Source organism: Sciurus carolinensis, chromosome 2 (genome assembly GCF_902686445.1).
Source record: "Sciurus carolinensis chromosome 2, mSciCar1.2, whole genome shotgun sequence".
In the NCBI taxonomy this organism is placed as follows: domain Eukaryota; kingdom Metazoa; phylum Chordata; class Mammalia; order Rodentia; family Sciuridae; genus Sciurus; species Sciurus carolinensis.
Window position 1 is genome coordinate 82,726,290 of NC_062214.1, and position 16,045 is coordinate 82,742,334.

The 16,045-nt window shown below is 44.3% G+C and overlaps 1 protein-coding gene across 8 annotated transcripts in view; it reads right to left on the reverse strand.

Annotated features, from left to right (window-relative positions):
• Positions 1-13,172: 13,172 nt before the first annotated feature.
• Neo1 (neogenin 1) overlaps positions 13,173-16,045 on the reverse strand; it is a 233,012-nt gene continuing 230,139 nt past the window's right edge. For all 8 annotated transcript variants that reach the window (XM_047538938.1, XM_047538940.1, XM_047538935.1 and 5 more), the window contains 2 exons: positions 14,964-15,100; positions 13,173-13,944 (listed from right to left, as the gene is read on the reverse strand). In XM_047538938.1, coding sequence (XP_047394894.1) covers positions 13,861-13,944; positions 14,964-15,100 — 221 coding nt within the window. In that variant the 3' untranslated portion in view covers positions 13,173-13,860. The remainder of the gene's footprint in view (positions 13,945-14,963; positions 15,101-16,045) is intronic.

Sequence of the window (16,045 nt, forward strand, 5' to 3'; positions counted from 1 at the left end):
GCAAACAGTGCACCTTGTTTTATTGCCTGCACTAGTGGCTGGGTCATACCCCTCCATGTTCATACACCACTAAATGCATTTGTGAATTTGAAGCTTTAATGGTATCATGCTGCGTGGATTCATAATGGTTTTTTTCCATTCAATAGTGTAATTTTGAGATTCTATTAATTCATGAATGGTAGTTAATTCATTTTCATTGCCGTATAGGATTCCAGTCCATGAATAGTCCACACTTTATATTTCTATTCTTCTGGAGAAGGGCGTATCTGTCCATCCCAGTCCTCACTGTGGAAAACGCCCCTGCTGCAAGTGCTCTTGTTCATGGCTCCTGACGAAGATGTGTACAGGGTCTCCACGTCTATAGCTAGGGGTGGAATAAGGGGGTCAGAGGGTAAGTTAATTTTCACTTTACCAGATAATGCCAAGCTGCTTTAAGTATCTAACTATTCCTCCCACATGCAGGGCAGGAGGGTCACTCTTCCTCCATATTTATGTCAATTATTGGAATCCTTAGCTAACTGTTTCAGTACAAAAGTCTCAAATTTCAAAAATATACCACAATAAAGGTTTGTTCCAGCTCAGACCAAGTCCAGTGTGGGCCAGGCAGCCACTTTCTTTACTGATATCCACTTAAAGTCTGGGTCTCAAAGATTCTCCAGGGGAGAAGAAGAGATCAATGGGAGAGACAAGGAACCTGAGCCATCTCTCTAGTAGGGATACACATTACTGCCTCGAATATTCCATCGTCGCGGGCCACGACACAGCTGATATGGGGGGACCTGGAATATTTGCTGGACATTAACAATCCTGGCCAATCCTTTCAATATGGCCTTTTAATTTTCTTCATCAGGCTTCGCTTTCTATTAGACTGATTACCAGCTCCTGGTATGTTTGTTGTGGCTGCTAATTGTATGTTTCTTATTGAGCTATAATTTCTGTGTAACAAAATCTAACAGTTTTAGTGCACAGTTCAATGAGATCTGACAAAGAGACACACTCCTACCACCAACCCCCAGTTAGGACATAGAAGGCTCCAAACTCCCGCCTGTCCCTTTGCAAGCTCCTCCTTCCACACCTGACCCTGGGAAATCTGGGTTTTTGTCACCCAGGTTTTGCCATTGCTAGAATGTCACATAAGTGGCACCACAAAGCATTTAGTCTGTGTTGTTTTTTTCATTAGCCTGTGCTACTGTGCTCTGTCAGTGCCATGTTGAGCAATATTCTCCTGTATGGCACATCACAATTTGTTCACCCACTGATGGACGAAGGGCTGCTTCCGGTTTTTAGTTATTAAGAATAAAGCACTGATGAACATTTACATTCAAGTCTTCATGTGAATGTAGATTTTCTTTTTTTGTTTGTTTTTTTGTTTTTTTTGGTGGTGCTGGGGATTTTCTTTAAAATGATTATTTTAAATTGACAAATACAAATTGTGTATGTTTATCCTGTACAGCATGCGGCTTTGAAATATGTGTGAGCAGTGAAATGGCTAAATTATTTTGAGTGTGTGTGTGTATGTGTGTGTGTGTGTGTGTGTGTTGTGTCTGTGTATTATGTTAAATTCTACTCTTAGCAATTTCCAAGACAAATACAGGTTCTTGTTGATCTTAAAGACCTAGGAGCTGGGCACCCTGGTGCACACCTGAAATCCCAGAGGCTCAGGAGGCTGAGGCAGGAGGATCAAGAGTTCAAAGCAGGGGCTGGGGAGATAGCTCAGTCGGTAGAGTGCTTGCCTTGCAAGCACAAGGCCCTGGGTTCGATCCCCAGCAAACCCCCCCCCCCAAAAAAAAAAAGAGTTCAAAGCCAACCTCAGTGATTTAGCAAGACTGTCTCAAAATAAGAAATGTAAAAGGGCTGGAATGTGGCTCAGAGGTTCAGAGGTTAAGCACCCCTGGGTTCAATCCCTGGTACCAAAAACAAAACAAAACAAAATGACCTGGGAGTGGCACATAAGTACATTTTTAATTTTATAAGAAACTGTCGGGCAGGGTGTGATGGTGCACGCCTGTCATATCAGCAACTTGGGAGGCTGAGGCAGGAGGATTGCAAGTTTCAGGTCTGTCTGAGCAACTGAGGCCCTGTATCAAAATAAAAAATAAAAATAGCTCAGTGGTAGATCACCCCTGGATTCAATCCCCAGTACCCCCCAAAAAAAAGGTAAAAGAAAAAACTCAGATTTTTCCCCCCAAATTGAAGTATTGCTTTGCATTCCCATCAGCAGTTATATAATAGTACTAGTCACTTCATATCCTTATGATGCTTGAGACTGTCCATCTTCTTCATTTTTTTACCATTCAAGAGAGTATGATGTTAACTCCTGGTTTTAATTTACATGTCCATAATGACCAAAGATGCTGAGCATCCTTTCAGGTATCTGTTTGCTATCATGCCTGTTCTTTGGTAAAGTAACTGTTCAAATTTTTCTCCATTTGTTTTTATTGAGTCATTTGTTTCCTTATTATTGAACCATATGTGTTTAAGATACAAGTCCTTTAAAAGAAATGTTCTGCAAATATTTTTTCCTAGTTTGTGGAGCACCTTTTCATTTTCTTAACCATGTCTTTCAGAGTGAATATTTTTCTTTCTTTTCCCAAGCATTTCTTCTTTTAAAACACTTTTATATTGGTGCATATTAATCGTACAGAATCCTGGTTCCATTGTGGTGTATTCCCACGTGCACATAACATGATTTGATCAATTCACTCCTGGAGGCCGGACCCTCATTCTCTACCCCATGGTCTCCATTCTGCTTTCATGAGCTTCCTTTTTTTTCTCATTTTTTTACCCTCCAGCTTTCACATGTGAGAGAAAACAGAAGACACTTGTCTTTCTGAGTCTGGCTTATTTCACTTAACATGCTATTCTCCTGTTCCATCCTTTGTCCTCCAATTGACATAATTTCCTTCTTTTTTATGGCTGTTTTTGTTTTGTTTTTGAGCACTGCCCAGCCCTCTAGGAAGGGCTGAAAACTCCTTCCTTCCCCAGGTCACTTCATTCAGGTCTCCTAGCTGTCTGTGAAGTGTTTGTGCTCTCTCTAGGCAATGGACACAGGCTACCTTACTAATTTTGCATCCTTAGTGCCTGGCACACCGTAGATCCTCAGGAGTATCCTATAGCAAGAAATGATTCCCCAGACTCTTGGGTGAGGAAGACCCTTTCTGACTGGCCCCAAATAGTTCTTCTCTCATATCACTTGCCCACACGGAGATCTCTCTGGTTTCAGTTCCAGTTTTCCATTTTTGTTTTTGGCAGTGCTGGGGATTGAATCCAGGGGCACTCTACCACCAGGCTAGAACCCCAGCCCTTTTTATACACTTATTTTTGTTTTGAGACAGTGTTTTGCAAAGTTGGTAAGATTACAGACCTGTGCCACAGTGCCTGGCCAGTGTCCCTTGTGTGTGTTAATCTAGAATGTTTGTCAGTGGGTTCTCTTGCTGTTTCCAGGGCAACTTTGCCTATGGGCACCTAATCCATTGTTTTGTCTTCAAGAATAGATCCTGTATGATTGTATACTTAGAGGAACCAGGAAATTCCACCAGAAAACTGTTAGATCTCATAAGTGAATTCAGTAAAGTAGCAGGATATAAGATCAATGCACATAAATCTAAGGCATTTCTATACATAAGCGATGAATCTTCAGAAAGAGAAATTAGGAAAACTACCCCATTCACAATAGCTTCGAAAAAAATAAAATACTTGGGAATCAATCTCACAAAAGAGGTGAAAGACCTCTACAATGAGAACTACAGAACACTAAAGAAAGAAATTAAAGAAAACCTTAGAAGATGGAAAGATCTCCCATGTTCTTGGATAGGAAGAATTAATATTGTCAAAATGGCCATACTACCAAAAGTGCTATACAGATTTAATGGAATTCCAATTAAAATCCCAATGATGTACCTTAAAGAAATAGAGCAAGAAATTATGAAATTCATCTGGAAGAATAAAAAACCCAGAATAGCTAAACAATCCTTGGCAGAAAGAGTGAAGCAGGGGGTATCGCAATACCAGATCTTCAACTCTACTACAAAGCAATAGTAACAAAAACGGCATGGTATTGGTACCAAAATAGAAAGGTGGATCAATGGTACAGAATAGAGGACATGGACACAAACCCAAATAAATACAATTTTCTCATACTAGACAAAGGGGCCAAAAATATGCAATGGAGAAAAGATAGCCTCTTCAACAAATGGTGCTGGGAGAATTGGAAATCCATATGCAACAGAATGAAACTAAACCCATATCTCTCGCCATGCACGAAACTAAACTCAAAATGGATTAAGGATCTCGGAATCAGACCAGAGACCTTGCATCTTATAGAAGAAAAAGTAGGTCCAGAGCTTCAACATGTCGGCTTAGGACCAGACTTCCTCAACAGGACTCCAATAGCACAAGAAATAAAAGCAAGAATCAATAACTGGGATAGATTCAAACTAAAAAGCTTTCTCTCAGCAAAGGAAACTATCAGCAATGCGAAGAAAGAGCCTACAGAGTGGGAGAAAATCTTTGCCAATCATACTTCAGATAGAGCGCTAATCTCCAGAATCTATAAAGAACTCAAAAAACTCTACACCAAGAATGCAAGTAATCCAATCGACAAATGGGCTAAGGAAATGAATAGACACTTCACAGAAGAAGATCTACAAGCAATCAACAAACATATGGAAAAATGTTCAACATCTCTAGTAATAAGAGAAATGCAAATCAAAACCACCCTAAGATTCCATCTCACCCCAATTAGAATGGCGATTATCAAGAATACAAGCAACAACAGGTGTTGGCGAGGATGTGGGGAGAAAGGTACACTCATACATTGCTGGTGGGGCTGCAAATTAGTGCAGCCACTCTGGAAAGCAGTATGGAGACTCCTTAGAAAACTTGGAATGGAACCACCATTTGACCCAGCTATCCCACTCCTTGGCCTATACCCAAAGGATTTAAAATCAGCATATTACAGAGATACAGCCACATCAATGTTCATAGCTGCTCAGTTCACAATAGCCAGATTGTGGAACCAACCTAGATGTCCTTCAATTGATGAATGGATAAAGAAAATGTGGTATATATATATAATGGAATATTACTCAGCCATAAAGAATGATAAAATTATGGCATTTGCAGGCAAATGGATGAAACTGGAGAATATCATGCTAAGTGAGATAAGCCAATCTCAAAAAACCAAAGGAAGAATGATATTGCTAATAAGTGGATGAGGACACATAACGTGGGGTGGGAAGAGTTAGTGTTAGGTTTAGAGTTAGGTTTAGGGAGGGGGGCAAGAATGGAGGAAGGAAGGACTGTATAGAGGGAAAAGAGGGGTGGGAGGGGTGGGGGGAAGGGAAAAAATAACAGAATGAATCAAACAACATTACCCTATGTAAATTTATGATTACACAAATGGTATGCCTTTACGCCATGTACAAATAGAGAAACAACATGTATCCCATTTGTGTACAATAATAAAAAATAAATAAATAAATAAATAAGAAAAAGAAAAAAAAACATATTGAACACACTTCAAAAAAAAAAAAAGAATAGATCCTGGCTCCTTTTCTCTGAACTTCCAGAATAGTCAGAAAGACCTGGAGTTTATGGAAGGAACCCACCTTATTCTTAATCCACTAGGATTGACCCAAGCTGTGGTACCTGACTTGCCAAACAGCTCCACTGGGCCAGGATTGTCCTTGAGCCTTCCAGAGATTTGGGGGTAGAGAGCACCAGCTCACTCTCTCTGCTGAAGGCCAATTGGCCAAACCTATGCCTTCCTCACAGACTGTGCTGGCCTGCTGGGGTCCCAGCACTGAATACAATGACAGGAGGCTATGCATAGGCCTGGTACAGAATGACTGGGATTTGTCCTCTTTCAGACATACTGGTGTCCCTATGAAGCAGGTAGCTTCCCAGCTCTGCGTGCCTCCTCCCCGCTGTGGAGAGATGCCTCATCACATCCTGGCCTCAGCTTAGCCTTACCTCCTCTGCAAAGCCTTCCTAAGTATGTGCTCTCAGGAAGAATCAGGAACTTGTCAAAGTCCCTCAGCACTGGGCCATGATGTATAAGTTACCTGGTTTCAAATCTTATCCTCCTCATAGAGGAAGTTCATTTTTAAAAAAAAATTTAAAGAACTGTCAGTGGCTCTGGCCAGGTAGCATCTCAGTCCTTCACTGCCCCTGATTCCAGGCAACCCCCAGCCCTCCTGCATCCATGTTACAGAGAATGATTAATAAACCACTGAATGAAATTTACTAATGCTAATTTTACTTTTGCTATGGATATTATCTTTATAATTAGAAAAAGCAACATTATTCTTTTTAAAAATCAACTAAACTATAAACAATTCTTAAAATAGGCCTAATAATTAGTATAGTCCAGGAAGTTTGGTCATAGAAAATATAGATTTTGCAAGAAGAAACCTATTGTGACTGCAGGTAGGCAACAGGAGTTGGTCAGTATAGAACATTGGGGATTCTTTCATTCCTTTCTCTCCAGGCTGGTATTGAGTGGGAGGTGTGACAGCAAGTTCATAAGTGCTTGAAGTAGTCTTAGCCCTGGAGATAAGAATTGCCAGGGCAAGGGGCTGAGTGTGTCATTTTAAATTCAAAGTTCTGGTATCTTATACCCAAACTAAAGTTCATCATGATGAGTTGGTCTTTGTTAGCATGTGCTTTCGTGTTTTTTTTTTCCTTCCTTTTTTTTTTAATTAAATTTTTTTATTTTTACAGACTGCATTTGGATTCATTGTACACAAATGGGGTGCAACTTTTCATTTCTATGGTTGTACACATGTAGATTCACACCATTCATGTAATCATACATGTACGTAGGGTAATGATGTCTGTTTCATTCTACTATCTTTCCTTCCCCAACCTCCTCCCACCCCATTTTCCTCTATACCATCCAAAGTTCCTTCATTCTTCTCTTCCCCCTGCCACCCCCCACCTTGTTATATATTGTCATGCACTTATCAGAGGAAACATTTGGCCTTTGGTATTTTGGGATTGGGCTATTCACTTAGCATGATATTTTCCAACTTCATCCATTTACCAGCAAATGCCATAATTTTATTCTTCTTTATGGTTGAGTAATATTCTATTGTATATATATACCAAAGTTTATCCATTTGTCAATTTAAGGGCATCTTGGTTGGTTCCACAATCTAGCTATTGTGAACTGAGCTGCTATGAACATTGATGTGGCTGCATCACTGTAGTATGCTGACTTTAAGTCCTTTGGGTATAAACCCAGGAGTGGGTTAGCTGGATCAAACGGTGGGTCCATTCCAAGTTTTCTGAGGAATCTCCATACTGTTTGCCAGAGTGGCTGCACCAATTTGCAACTCCACCAGCAATGTATGAGTGTGCTTTTATCCCCACATCCTCGCCAACACTTATTGCTTGTGTTCTTGATAATAGCCACTCTAATTGGAGTAAGATGAAATCATAGGGTGGTTTTAATTTGCATTTCTCTAATTACTAGGGATGATGAGCACTTTTTCATATATTTGTTGATCACCTGTATATCTTCTGTGAAGGGTCTGCCCATTTCCTTAGCCCATTTATTGATTGGGTTCTTTGTATTTTGGGTGTAAAGTTTAAGTTCTTTATAAACTTTGGAGATGAGTGCTCTGTCTAAAGTGTGTGTGGAAAAGATTTTCTCCCACTCTGTAGGCTCTCTTTTCACATTATTGTTTCCTTTGCTGAGAAAAAGCTTTTCAGTTTGAATCTATCCTATTTATTGATTCTTGCTTTTATTTCTTGTGCTATGGGGGTCTTGTTAAGGAAGTCTGGTCCTAAGCCAACATGATAGAGACTGGGCCTACTTTTTCTTCTATTTGGTGAAGGGTCTCAGGTCTAATTCCTAGATCCCTGATCCATTTTGAGTTGAGTTTTGTATAGGGTGAGAGATAGGGGTTTAATTTCATTTTACTGCATATGGATTTCCAGTTTGGCCAGCACCATTTGTTGAAGAGGCTATCTTTTCTCCACTGTAAGTTTTTGGCACCTTTGTCTAGTATGAGAAAACTGTACTTATGAGGGTTTGTTTCTGTGTCTTCTATCCTTAATGTATATATTTTTTAATGCTGGGAATTGAACCCAGGGGAGCTTTATCACTGAGTTACATCCCTATCCTTTTTGTTTTATTTCTTTTATATTTTGAGACAGGGTCTCACTAACTTGCTGAGGCTGGCCTTGAACTTGTGATCCTTCTTAGTCTCCTGAGTCCCTGGGATTACATGGCATGGGCCACAGTCTCTGAGACAAGTTCATTTAATGAAGACCTACAGTGTGCTAGACACTGGGGTGGAGAATCCAAGTGGTTCTTTCCTTAAGGAAGTCACTGTGTATTGGGGGAGATAGCAGTATGAACAAGAACCATCAGGGGGCTGGATGGTTAGGTGGGGTTTCTAAAGAAGAACAGACATTTACTGGCAGAGAAAGCAGCGGTGAGGCAAGGGGAATGCGGACGATGTGAGATGGAGGAAACAGAACAGAAATCAGATGCCATGGTTTATTCCACAAGAGCAAAGAACTCTCTATTGTGAGGGCCAAATGGGGTCAAGGAGCAGATCCGGTAGGAAATAAAAGGCAGACAGGGCCGCATTAACTCTGTTCTGTGTGTGTGGAGGTGATGGCGCTATGGCACAGTACTGGGCAGGGGAGATACAGCTGACTTGAGTCAGAAACGGCACCTGGACAATTGTGGAGAGGTTGCCAGTGAGGCTGAGGCAGAGGGTCCATTAGGAGCTTGCCTAACAGATGAGGAGGTGCTCTGGGGGACACTTAAGAGCAAGGACTGGCAGGATTTGCTGAGCAATGTTTTAAGGAGTTAAAGGAAGAGCTTAGAACGGCTCCCATATCTCCACTTTGGGAGACGGTAGAGTTGTCAGTGAGCGAGGGCACCTAGCAACAAGGCTAGGGGGCTCTGTGCTTGGACCTGGGAGGGAGGGCGTGACAGTGGTGTCAAATGATGACAATCCAGATACCTGCTGCCTTGTCAAATCTGGATGAGGCTGAATGGAGCCCACATTTCTTGACCCATGACAGTGCCTTGTGCCCTCTGTTCTGCCCCCTGAACTTCTGTGGATTCTCAGGTTTAGCTGGTCTGGTCACTTTGGGCTTTGAGCTCCTGCTTCCAGCCAACCGATTCTGTTCGTGGGTGGTTCGCATATGCCAGCCTCATGGTCCCTCTACCACGTGGGCCGGGGACTCTTCTTCATCTCGGGAGTGACCTGTAGCTCATGAAAGGCCTTGCGCATGAGGCAGGTGTTAAACAAGACTTGGGGAGTCGGAGGGAGTCTACTTCACAGAAGTGCCGATAGCGTCAGATCATCTCGGATGATCTTAGAACAGTCCTTCGGGATGCCCCGAGGCCAGTCATTTCCTGTGGAGGAACTTTCCCACGTGGCTCCACACCCTCCTGCCATCTTGTTGGTGGCACCAGCTGCCCAAACCCCATTTGTTTCAGGAAATTCTGAACTCTTCTTCCTCTGAAGTACAGCAAATGATCCTGCTAAACTCTGAGCTTGGCCATCGACTCTTTCCATTTGCCAGCTCCATGAAGCTACTAGTTGAGTGCAAGGGTATGCCGACATGGATACTGCCATCAGGCTTAAGGGTAACTGTAGTCTTAATGACATTTCTCCCAACGTTGCACATGAAAAATGTCAAGGATTATCTTCCTTCAGCTACTATCTCCCACCTCTTCCCCCAGCACCCCTGGTGCTCCCTGCTTTGATATCTGGACCCCCAAGACCAAGAATCTGGGACCTGCAGTCTGGGCTCCTTTTGTCTGTGTGGTCGGCATGGCCTCTCTTGGCTTCCCCTCGTCTGTGCCTGTCCACGCCTCCCCCCCGGGCCATCAGCTGGTGGTGTGTTTCTTCCTGCGCTTGTTTCTCCTGAAGGTGCTCCTCACCCCTGGCAGGAAGGTGACTGAAATTGGGAGGGACTGAAGATGGGTGGAGGGAGGCATTTCTTCTTTGTACCCAGCCATGCTCATCTGAGAACCAGGCTAGAGGACATCCTTGTCTTAGTTCCCGGCATCGGGCAGTCATGACATCAGCATCATTCTCAGGCAGGTAGGTCACTGTTATCTTTGAGTTCACCCCAGGTTGCCAGAGGGCCCCTGCTGCCATGGAGTGTCCTGGCCTCAGAGCACTAGGGACTGGCTGAAATCCCTGGAAGGGCAGGGAGCGGGACAGGGCGGGGAGGAAATCTTCCAACATGCCCCAGCCACGAGTCCTTGGGACTCACCCAAGAGACAAGTATCAGCTATTGTCTGAAACTGTCCCAGCATTAGGTGTTCCAAAAGGAGACATTCCCTGTCCCCACTGAGCCCACAGGCTCCCAACAGATCTATCACTGTAAAATATACCAAGAGCTCCACCTAGGGACGCAGAGCGGGCAGTGCAGGCAGGCACTGTGGTGGTTGGCCAGGGGTGGCAGTGAAGAGGGCATCCGTGTGCGAAGACGAATTGTCTCATGAGCAACCTTCCATGCTAGAGCAGCAGATGCACCAGGTGGCATGACTCTAGACCTGGAGGCTGTGGTGGACGGGCAGCTGTAGAGCTCTGGGAGATCAGACTTTATCCTGAGGCCGTGGGGACACTGCTCATAGGAACGACAGGATCTGGGTTTCTTTGAGTACAGACTGGCTGCAGGGGCAGAGGCGCACTGCTCCAGCTGGCCCTCACTCTGCTGCAGCTCGTGGACAGCAGTGCCCCCATGGTTACTGTGTGCTCCACTGTCTGCAGCCAGAACTCAGCCACCACGAGGAGTCCTGGAGTGGACGCAGTGAGAGGGTGGGGTAGCCTGGCAAGGGTGGCCTCCCTAGAGACCTCTGCCTCTGATGTCAGCCATCCAAGAATGGTGGGCTGGGTGTGGAAGGGGCAGCCCACTGTGGCCCAGAATGAGCTGTATGGTAGGCACTCAGGGTGGTGCTCACGTGTCATTTGCTGTTCCTCAGGCTGCTCAGTCCTTGCAGAAGAGCAAGAGCTGGTGGCGGCGGGGGGCGGGCGGGGGGGTAAGGACAGGGACAAAACTCATCTTTGGGGCTGGTGGATGGACAGACACCTCCTGGCTTACATGCCACCCTCCTTTTGTCCCCCTCGAAACTTCTGGCTTTATAGTTGCAAGGTAAACAGGGAGGTCTATCAGAAGTTGGGGTTTAGGGGGCCCCCAAGTTGTTTCAAAGAAAAAGGAAAATAACTATTTGACCAGACCACAGTTTGATTGGATTAAAAAAGTGTATTGGATTTCCAATACTAAATAAAAACATGAAATTGTTTTTAAAAAGCCATAGAGTTTTACAGCATCAACTACAGAAAAGGCCAAACAAATGTACACAGAACCCAGTCCAGCAGCCCTCCAGGCCCCCCAGCAGGCAGCAAGGCAACAGACACATTCGCTCCACATCCTCCCGAAGGAAGCTGCTGAGCCGCGCTCAACTAGGACACGACGAGACACACGATGGTTTAGTTTCAAAAACCACAGGAAAATGTAAGAAAATGTATTCAATTGTGAAAGGTGCAATACAGAATAGCTTTCCTTTTGCTTAATTTTAAAAAATCCCCCAACTTTGAACAGTTATTTTATTTAAAAATAGGTCCCTCCCCCACCCCGCCCCAGTTCTGTGGCAGTATCCAGGTACCAAGGCCCTGAGGTAACGGCAGTGTCAGGGTTCATGGGAGGGAATGCCCTAAATACCGAGCATATTCTTTGGGCAAAAGTAAGAGTTTCTGGGGAATCCAGCCTCCTGGTGGCGAGTGCTCTGGCTGCTCTTTTCAGGGTCAGCTGAAATGTACTGGTTCTCCTGAGTCCTGCCTGGCACCGTGCTGTGACAGCTGTGTGGCAGCAGGAGTTCCAGCACTGCACTTCCCATTGCCCCCAAAATCATAAATACTGTTTGCCTTGTAGAAAAGCAATGTGTAATAAGATCTTAAAAAGGGTAAAATGACGCATGATCAAAGGTAGGTGGCGTGCCCGTAGCCGGTGGAGCACCTGTGAAGCCTGGGCAGGGCTCAGGGACCTGGGGCAGTGGGGCTGGAGCCCCACTGGTGGTCTGAGCAGGGCTTTTTTGGTACTGGGGATTGAACCCAGGAGCTCTTCACCACTGGGCTACATTCTCAGCCCATTTTTATTTTGAGACAGGGTCCTGCTAAGTTGCTTAGGGCCTTGCTAAGTTGCTGAGGCTGACCTCGAACTTGTGATCCTTCTGCCTTAACCTAGGACTGCAGGTGTGCTCCACTGCCCTGGCTCTGAGCAGTTTTGTTGGTTACAGCCCCAGCTGCCTTCTCCACTGTCTTCCCTGTGGTGTCCTGGGGATTTGTTGAGGAGAAGATGCCCGAGGGTCAGTCCTATACTGTTCATCATACATTCTAAATCTTAAAGAAATGAGCATACACTTCAGCCCCCTACCTTTTTAAGAAAAGACCACAAGAATTTTTTGCAAAGGCAAAGGCTTCTGTGTATGGCTGAGACCTGGACATATGTTGCTGGGGCAGAGGGGACAGCTGCCTCTGCTGATGCTCTCCCCTGTCTCTGTTCCCTGCTACTCGCAGAACTATGTTCAGACAGACGTGGGGAAGCCTTGCCTTGCCTCAGCCTTGCTGACGCTCTTCCAGAAGGGACCCTGCAATACTGAATTGAGAACTGGGCTGGCTGAGGGCAGGCACCAGAGAAGCAGGAGTCCTGTGTGGAAACAACGCCCCTTTCTAAACCTCCAAACTCCTCAAGGGAACCACTGACAGCAGCAGAAAAGGCTCTCTACCCTGTGCTTTCTGATGTCCAGGACAGGGCCAGGCTCTTGCTATACATGGCATCCTCTGTCAGGAACAGCACCAGGGTCCTCAGCATGGACATTCCTGCCGGGCAGTGAAATCCCCATACCCACCTATTGCACAGAATTTTTAACTACATCCAAACAAAACTGCAGTTGCAATGTAGTGACAATAAGATGGACATACCAGAAAAGGACAAAAAAGAAGATGCTTCCATTCTCTGCAGGCTTCTGGAAGAAAGTACAATGAATGGAACATTCACAGGACCTCAGCAGCCCCTCCATTTCATATTCCCAACCCCCAGCCCCCACCCCAATACTGAATCTGCACAGAAAACAACAAACAAGTCTTTTCAATGTTACATTTCATTCAAATAGATCTGAAATCTCACAGTGATGAGAGGAGAAAGTCAGGCCTTTAATAATTATAATAAAAAAATAATAAAAAAGCTTACAAACAGCAATGCGACATTTCCTCCCCCTCAAAGTGATGGATTAACAGCTGGTAGAGGATGCAAGGTCTCAGAAATAAAAAATAAAACAAAACCAAAAACTAGCCAACCCCTGCAACAACCCACACTGTCAACAAGTTTCCATACGTAACTGGAACAAGCAGTCAAATGTCAACCACTTGTGGAAAACACAATGAACTTCCTTGGTTTTGGATCGTGTTTTTTTTTAAGGTAAAATAAAATAGGACACAAATAAAATTGTACATAAATGCCAATGTCTACACTCCATCAAGTTGATGCAGTCATAGCACGAAGACACAGCCTGATCACAAAGTGAAATGCAGGTTGTACTTCTCGCCTCTTCCCTGGACACAAAATTTTGGCCCATGGTGCCCAGTCCTGCATGTTTTCAGCAGGCAAAGGGAAGCTGCCCCAATGCAGGCATTCTCCAGGCTGACCAGGAGAAGGCAGGTGGCCGTGCTTGGAGCTAGCTCCATGCGGGGTGGTGGCTGGTCTGCTGGCTCACTCTGTTCTCAAGTGCTGTCCTCTCGTACTCTGTACAATTCCTTGTTTTCAAGGCTAAGTTCCAAGACTTCTAGACTCGAGCATGGAGTCCTGGCCTGGTGAAGGTTGTCACGCTGTTGTAATGGCATTTAGGTCCTTCATTAGTCCTTCCAGGTGGGCCATCTCTTTGGTCAGCTCATCTGGTTCATAGCTCTATGGAAAGGAGAACACTGTTACTGGGCATCGACTGAGGAATTGTTCAGGAAGGAAAGCCCAGAGAGAGGGGTCAGAGTATCAAGTAGTCAGTGGTAAAACTGCCCTGGTGGACTGGACTCCTGAAACTCAGGCTGGCTCAGAAGAGTCAGAGGTAGCAGAGGCTGTTGTATCCATAGCAACTAAGATGTCATTTCTCACACTGTACAAAGCCCTTCTCCCAACACTCATTCCCTGGTCACAATGACCTCATGAGCCAAAGGCCCCATTATTTGCCTCTTCTAGGTCTTTGCCACAGTCAAGACAGTTAGTATGTCCCTGGATCTCTGGGCCCAATCTTTTCTCTTAGAGAATCCTGTTAACTGGAAATGCAGAGGTAGACATATTTATTGGGATTTTTTTTTCTTCTCCTTCTTGTACTGGTACTTGAATCCAGTGTTGTTCTTCTACTGAACTACATTCTAGCTCTTTTTATTTTTTTATTTTGAGACAAGTTCTCACAAAATTGCTAAGGTTGGCCTCCTAGTACTTGTGATCCTCCTTTATCAGCCTCCCAGATGGCTGGTATTACAGGAGTGTGCCACTGCACCAACTATTTATTAGGATTTGAGAGTGAAAGATCTAAGACCAGGCCAGTTTGTTTTGAGAGGAACCTCTCAAGCATCTTCTCCAGCATCCTTCTTAGAAAAGGTCACAGAGTAGAATTGAGGGGGTGCAAGAACTCATGGCTCACTTAAAGCAAGAAGAAAGGGCCAGGCAGGAGGGACAAAATTGAGAGGAAGGCAGGTACGTGACTAGCTGGGTTGGTATGACAAGCTAATTTAAGACACAGAGTGGGCATGAGAGAGAAAGCAGACCAAACCTTCAGCACATTCCTGGCTTAGAGGAGATGCTCAAAACACAACTGAACAAATGACTAAATCTTCTGTCACTGGGCAGGTCTGGGCCTACACACAGTCATCGGGCCCTGAGGCACATGCCTCGACAGCTTGGCTGGGCTGACTGCCCTGTAAACTTACACTCTCAGAGTCTTCCAGCATCCTCGTGGTCTCCTGTACTTCAGGGGCACTTGGAACAACCACTGGCATAGGAGGCCGGCTCCTTCCTAAAGTTCCGATGGAGGCTGTCTTCACTGAGTGAATGTGATGGTTCAGAGCTGAGGGGGAGAAAGGCACTGTCAGGATGTGGCAAAGGCTGCACCCCCAAAACTCACGAAGGCATTTAAGGTCCAGACACTGCTTCAGGGTGAGGGATGTACACAGACCCAGTGCAGGAATCCTGCTCTGAAAAGTTACTAGAACATGAGGAAAGGAGAGAGGCAGCAGAACATTTAAGAGACCAGAGAAAATATTCCATTGGCTTCCGAAAATTACTATCCTAGTCTAGGATATCCTAGTTCTCAAAGTGTGGAGGGCCACAGACCACTTGCAGAATGTCTGGGAGGTCAGAACTCTTCATAATACCACTGATATCATTTTCCTTTTTGCCAGGCTGCTTTTGCACTGAGGGTACATAAGCAACCACTATGGAGCTTTAGCACAAATTAAGGCAGTGGCATCAAACGGCAAAGTCATTCATGGACACATACTTAAGGAGTTTAAAAAAAGCCAGTTAAGAGTCAAGATCACTCTTAATAAAGCAACAAAAATTATTATTAACCCTTGATTGCACATCTTATAAATGTTATGTGACAAAATGGAGAAAGTACTTCTGCTGTGTATCAAGTATGATGCAATATTAAAGCAAGGCACTGGTGACAGACTTGAGTTGTGAGCCGAACTGCTGGTCTCATCATGGAACATCATTAGTTCAAAGATGGACTGAAAAATGGGTCATTAAGATCTTTTCCAGAAATTGAACTAAGAGAACTTGTCAGTTTAAGGAAAATAATCGATAGTATTCACTGCCAATGATAAAATTTAAGCTTTAAATGAAAATTATAATTTTGAAAAATGTTTATCTGCCATTGAATCTGATGGCTTCTTAATGCTTACATATCTGGAGATATTAATGAATGTTTTTAGATACTGATGAATAAAATCTATCAATGTTTGGAGGATTTCTGTATGCTAGTGAACCACTATTCTCTAAATGACCCATG